Below are 6939 nucleotides of genomic sequence, written 5' to 3' on the forward strand. Positions count from 1 at the left end.
CAGAAGCAACTGCACTCTCCGAATTCGGTGAAACATAAAGCATATGGTTAAGACCAAGGTAACGTGACTGAATATAGTGTGTTAAATGAGTAATATGTAGTTGGTCCATGCTCATTACATGATGTAGAGGAAAAGACATATATGTGAATAATAAAAGAATGTACCTGGTGTTGTAAGTTAATTACATGATGTAAGAAATATATTACAATGAGTAGAAAATACTTGTTTGGTTCTCAAAATGTAGAAATAGTAGAAAATGCACAGTTGGCTTAGGCAGTTGTCATTAATGAATGACATAAGGTCCAGTGAACTAAAGAATTTTGAACCTAAATATAATCAGCAGAGTAGATGTACATACAGTTAAAATAAGCTTACATCGTGTGACCAATACATTGCAATCCGTATAACTTAGTGTACATGGAGTTCTATTAGTACATAGATAATGTGGTTGTCTTCGAGTAAAAGTAAGATGATGTGATTCATTAATCGTATTGATAAGCATAATAATAGAATTTGGTATATGAGTAATATGTGATTCATGACACATTCTGAATGGTAATTTACATTCATCTTGTCGTTTATTTATATACAATTCATGAAATGTTGCCAATTATGGTGTTTGATGCATAATTGATAGAAGCAGAAGTAATGGATTGTAGCAAATTGACAGAAGATAAGATCTCTGAGTTAGGAATGGAGTTCAACAGTGAAGAGGATGCGTACAAGTTTTACAACAAATATGCCTTTGAAATGAGTTTTAGTGTACGCAAAGACTATCTGAATAAAGACAAAGATGACGTGATCACGTCTAGGAGATATAGTTGTTGCAAGAAAGGTGTGAAGCGCAAATACGAAAGTGATGCGATGCCAAAGAGGACACGAACGCCGACGAAAACGGGGTGTGGAGCTAAAATGATTATCGTGTTGCTTAGAGGGATAATAAAGTACCGTGTGCATGACCTTGTCTTAGAACATAACCATGAGTTGCACATTGCTCAATGTTCACACATGATGCCATCACAAAGAAAAGTGAGTGGGGTTCAAGGATTCCAACCTGAAATAAGCAAGGATGCTGGATTTTCATTGAAACAGAGCCATGAGCTTATGGGAAAGGAGACAGATTTTGGATAAGTAATGTGGGATATACATGGGATGGTAAATATTTATGCTACAACAATGTTATCGTTATACAGTTAACTAATCCATAAGTACCATTCACTATAAAATAACATTATTGTCGTGTCAATAATACAGGTCTCAAAATCGGAGCCGACATCGGTTTCATTTTATGAACACATGTTTATGGGATGCCAGTCATCAACTGACTCAGTTTCGATTAGTATAAAATGGGCATGACTTTAACTTTTATTTGGATGTTTCTTACAGCACAATTAGTTATGATGATGTTACATTATGTGATGATTTTGTTACAGCTGACATCCCTCCTGATATACCCTTTTTGTCTGTTTTATACAATTATTTGGTCCATACAAAACTCGTAGAAGCATTCAATGACCCAGTCAGTGAATGACCCTCCAAACGTTGTTGCTCTCGAAATCAAGGAAAGTTCAACGGTATATATACATTTAGTAGATAAAATTTGATTCTTTTTTCGTATCGTAGAGCTATTTTTTCTTTAATTGTAATGGTGGGCACCCGAACGCTGTCGAAGCATGCATATTTTGTAGTTAACATATAATACTTTAATGACATATTGTTTTGTATTATCCGAAGGTCCACAGATTGGCTAATCAGGAGCCTCATGGAAGTATCCCTATAGAATGGATGCACCCCAAATTTTCTATATTTTCTAACCATAACTCCGTCAGAGATATCTTAATGGTCTGAAACATCATTTTTGTTATAATGTCTAGTCCAATTTAGCTTTGTAACTGAGTAATATAGGCATTGCTAATGAGTTGTTGACAGTTGAATAGTTATATTATACAATGTATGCGGAGCATGCGGCAATTTTAGAACACTGTGATAATGATGCATATCATGCATTTTCACCATCACCCCAGGTGACAAGCTTTTATCATTACCCCACATATTTATGGTGTTTTGTTAATTGGATACTTCGACAGCGTATATCATTAACCGTATGTTTCATTAACTGTATTGGCTAATTTGTCATGGTTACGCATTATAGGAAAGAAATAACACCCAGGGATTGTGACTAACTGTTGACGTCAACTCCTCTCAGTTGCAAGTTGATGAATAATGTGTATCTATAATTTTTATGAATACAAAATAATTGATTGTTCCAAACAATTGAGTGCTTGTACAGGCACCTTGTTATGTTCGTCTATGTTAAAACTTAGAGATGTGGTTTACAATTGTATTAACGATGAATATTACAGATAGTATTATAGGCACTTCAATGGGTATTACTCCTTTAGTACGGAAATGAAGTTATAATTGGCGTCTCGGATTGGTTCCACACGACCACATGCCAAGTAACCGTTTCGCAAAAGAACATGATACTTCGTTGGAACAACTAATTTGAAAGTGGGGTAACTAATATTTAAAATACAACAAATAATTATAACGAGATGTACAGATTGAGTTACAACGAGTTAGGTGTATGTTACAATTCATTATAACTAATGAATTAGCAATCGGCAGCTTTTTGTCTTCTCTAGTTAAAACTAGTAATATTACAACTAGTAATTTTACAACTAATGATATTCTACGATGTTACAACGAGTGATACTATAATTAGTTAACGTCCGATGAACCTTTCCTCTTCTCTTGTTTGTGCAATTGCTCTTAGCACAAATAATAATTCCCTCCCCTCCCGACACATTAAATTTCTTAGATACTTTATTAAATGCTCTAGTAATTTGCAGTTAGGGTTGTCTCAAACACTTAATTAATTTTCATTGTTGTAATAAGAACGAACAAAACTATAAGTAAGAACGCACGAATTGTAACTAGATATGCACTTTGGTGTTGACCATCATAGTGAGTTGTTGTTGTTCTACTATGAAATATGAAGTTCGTGTATTAAGGTAACCATACAATCTTGTTAAACTCAATAAACATAATATTTGGAAGTAGCAAGGTGATTATGTTACAAGGCTCCGATGTTACAATCTCGTATACGGCTACATTTTTATCATACAGGCTTACTGTCACATATGCTGGTAGAATGTACTCGACTGATCGCTGAATGGTGCTCTTATTTGTTGCACGTGTAGACTTACTTTATCTCAATGTCAAAGTCTCCTAAAAAGCGAAGAACATGCATTTCATATGATTTCATATCTATCGTTGTGTAACAAATTGTAAATCAATTTGTAACAGTTTTCAAACACATTGTAACTAACAGTCTTCAAATACCACTGTATTAATTTTCGAACACACTTTAACATTCCATTAACTATTTTGTAACAGTCTTCAAATACACTGTAACTTACCAATAACTATTTTGTAACACTCTTTAAACACATTGTAACTAACAGTTATAATAATAGTTTTGTATTAATTTTCAAACACTGTAACACTACAATAACTATTTTGTAACACTCTTCAAACACATCGTAACTTTCCAATAACTATTTTGTAATACTCTTCAAACACACTATAACTAACAGTCTTCAAACAGTTTTGTAACACTCTTCAAATACAGTGTAACTTTTCAATAACTATTTTGTAACATAATTTCAAACACACTGCAACTAACAGTCTTTAAATAGTTTTGTATTAATTTTCAAACACTATAACTTTCCAATAACTATTTTGTAACACTCTTCAAACACACTGTAACTTCCCAATAACTATCATGTAACACTCTTCAAACACACTATAAAAAAACGAGCACTAATTTGTAACTATCTTCATACACACTGTAACTGCTATTATTCAAACAATTTTAAATGAAATCACATGTGATTATTATCGATTTAAATGAAGTTTGTCTAGTTTGTACTTTATGCAGCAAACAAATTGGTGTGTTATGACATCCCTCCCTACAAGTTTTTTATCATGACTAAGAAATGAAATTATATTCTATATAGGTATCATCATTATGGTATAAACACAGTTAATGTATGTGTCTACCTTTTACAGTCATGTTACTTGAATTACAACCTTATGAATAATACAGCAGTACCAACCTTTCCTCTTTCGACCATATGACAGCAATCTATGTGGTGTTTCTGGGTCAGGCAGCTGTGTCATCGATGCACTCCCAATCAAAGATGGTTGCACCGTAGATTGACTTTCTTCGACAGGTTGTGACATTTGCCTTCGAAAGGTGGTTGCACTCCCAATCACTTCACTTTGTATGTCTCCCTCAACAGTATGTACAATCTTAGAAGCCCATATCATATTTAATCTCCACTCAGCCATTGTTATGTAATAAAACCTACACCAACTTCATGCACAATAACCATAACAATCCCTAACCCATGCACGCAATTTTGCAAGCACTTGGTGTGCAAAATTTTCAATACCTTTCTTTCCCCGTGTTGGTAATTATAATATCTATTATGTGCAACCGAAGGTTCCAGTGTATTAGCTATTTTCCACTGTATTAAACACTTACTTTAACCAAAACTACAACAAGTATAATCAGCCAATTTGTTCACAACGATGTATACAGCAAAAGATAACTACAAGTCAAATTGATCCACAATTTATCTGATACCATTGATGTTTTCTTACTTGTGTTTCTTCTTCTTTATCTCTTCTTCGGATCTCCCAACCTTGTACTCCACAATTCCCGTTCACCTTCTCAAGTCTTTTGATATTTGAGTGCCAATCTTAAACTCTCTCATTCTGCCACTACTTATTGCTTCTCCTCGCGTAATTTTCCTTCGCAGCCACTCTATTTCTACTGCTTCTTGCTATCCCTTGTATAATTCTGCAATGTTGTTTTCCTTTTGCTTTTTTTTCTTGCTCTGTTTTGTAGAATTTTGCATTAATGAATATGGGAAATTATTTTGGAGGGAGTGTGACTTAACTTTTCGTTTTGAGGATTCATTTGGGCGGTAACGGACCAGCTGTGAGAACCCGTAAAATTTCTTATTTTCTAGGCTTTATTTTATTTATTTGCACGCTTCTTATGCATTTTCTTTATTAAGAAAATTTTCTAGATAATTTTTATGAACAAATAGGGTTTTTAAATTATTTTTCTAGTATAATTTAGTTCATGAGATTTTGGAGCGTATACCGGGCGTGGGACCCGCTAGTGCAGTAAGTTCGGTAAAATTGGGCCAATTAGGTTATGTTTTGTGTACTGGGATTAATTTGCTAGATGTTAAGAGATAATTAGAGGTTGCTTAGATGGTTAATGATGGAGAGACAAAAGGATAAGTTTTAACAAAAAGGGATGCTAGGTGTCTTCACATGGTTGGAACTTGGACTTTGACTACTAATTCCTAACTTTACTAAATACCAATTTGGACCAAAAATCATCTTCATTTTGTCTTGCTTTAGCCGAATTTCTTAGAGAGGAAAGGAAAGAGAAGGCTTCAACTACTTCATCCATTTCTTGCACAAATCTTGTGATCCAACCATCCAAATTTGAAATCACTCCATAAAACTCCCTAGTTAGGTAGGATTGTGGAAGGTGGTGGAGTGGTTTGGAAAGATGAGGTGCTAAAGTGCTTCTTTTCTTGAGGTTTCCAGGTGAGTAGCTAAGGAATTCCCTCTTTGATCTTGTTAATGTCAAATTAATGGTTTATGTTGGTTAAAGATGTGATTTTATGGAAGATTAGCACTTGAATGCATGAATTTCAGATTAGAGTTTTTAGTTTTTTCAATTCTTCCCGGTACTGTTACACCTAGTTAGAGGCCGAATTGGCTTTAGTACAAAACATGAAAGTTGTATAGAATGATGTTTTCTAGTTTCTTGTAAATTTTCAGCCCAATCCGAGCTCGGTAGCCTGAGATAAGACGGAAATACCCAGACTGGTCTAGGTAGGAATTCAGCGAACAGGGTTGTCATTTCACCCAATCTGACCGTGACTTTTCACCATGATCCTTACCGAATTAGATTTTGGCCGAAACATGAAAGTTGCAGCCATAAGTATAAAATAGTTGCCTACAAAATTTCAGCTTGATCCGACCACTGTAACATGTGAAATGACCGAAATACCCTTGACTGTCCATGAAACCTGTTTCGCGCCCAGAATTCTGTTTTCGTGTAGTTTTCCATTTTTGATCATGAAAATGCATGATTTGGCCTTGGAGGTCTTCATAAGAAATATAGGGTTGTGTTTTAGCTTCAAAAAACCATAAGATACACTTCAATCGGACTTCGGTAGCCTGAGTTATTTCTGTTTGACAATTGTGCGGTTAGCCAACCTGTTTGTGAGATTCTGGTTTTGTATATTTCAATTTTGACCTAGATACATTGCAAACTGGACTGAGTGGCCTTCTTCAACATTGTAGCCCTTTCTCTTAGCTTTGAAGTGGAGGAAATTGCGCCTCAATCCGATAAGCGTAGCCTCGGATGTGCCCATTCCGCAAAAACCCGTCAAAACTGTCTTTTGTAAACTTCGTTTCTGCACTAGTTGTTAGCTTAAATTTTGTCCTTGTATTGTCTTGAGCATATTGAGTGGCTGTTTATGTTATGTGTAATGTTGGGATTGATTGAGGAAAACAATGAAGCCATAAATGGTTGGAAAATAGGTAAATACAAAGGGCGTGCTGCTCAAATTTTCACTCGAGGACTAATTTTCTATTTGAACTTGTATATTTTCGTTTGACAAATATTATGACCGTTTTTCCATCTTAAAACATGGTCCTTCTTCAATTGGAAACTCCAAATGTTTACTTACTCTTACCAAATAAAGAAAAGTGGTTTAGGGTTTTCTTGGATACTTGTCCTCCTTTTACATGAATTTCATTAAGACCTTTAGTTTCTAAAATCTACTTGCATATGAGATGATTTTGAACCATATAAACGATTCCGAAAATAGTATTTCT

General features: G+C 34.6%; 1 protein-coding gene across 1 annotated transcript; it reads left to right on the plus strand.

Annotated features, from left to right (window-relative positions):
- Positions 1-648: 648 nt before the first annotated feature.
- LOC140014580 (protein FAR1-RELATED SEQUENCE 5-like) lies at positions 649-1131 on the plus strand. Its single transcript, XM_072065636.1, has one exon. The coding sequence runs from the start codon at positions 649-651 to the stop codon at positions 1129-1131; it is 483 nt and encodes a 160-aa protein (XP_071921737.1).
- The last annotated feature ends 5808 nt before the right edge of the window (positions 1132-6939 follow it).

This window comes from Coffea arabica, chromosome 9e (assembly GCF_036785885.1).
Source record: "Coffea arabica cultivar ET-39 chromosome 9e, Coffea Arabica ET-39 HiFi, whole genome shotgun sequence".
In the NCBI taxonomy this organism is placed as follows: Eukaryota; Viridiplantae; Streptophyta; class Magnoliopsida; order Gentianales; family Rubiaceae; genus Coffea; species Coffea arabica.

What these genes read in the sequence shown, in the direction of transcription:
- LOC140014580 (XM_072065636.1), top strand. Translation starts at nt 649, where the DNA reads ATGGATTGTAGCAAATTGACAGAAGATAAGATCTCTGAGTTAGGAATG.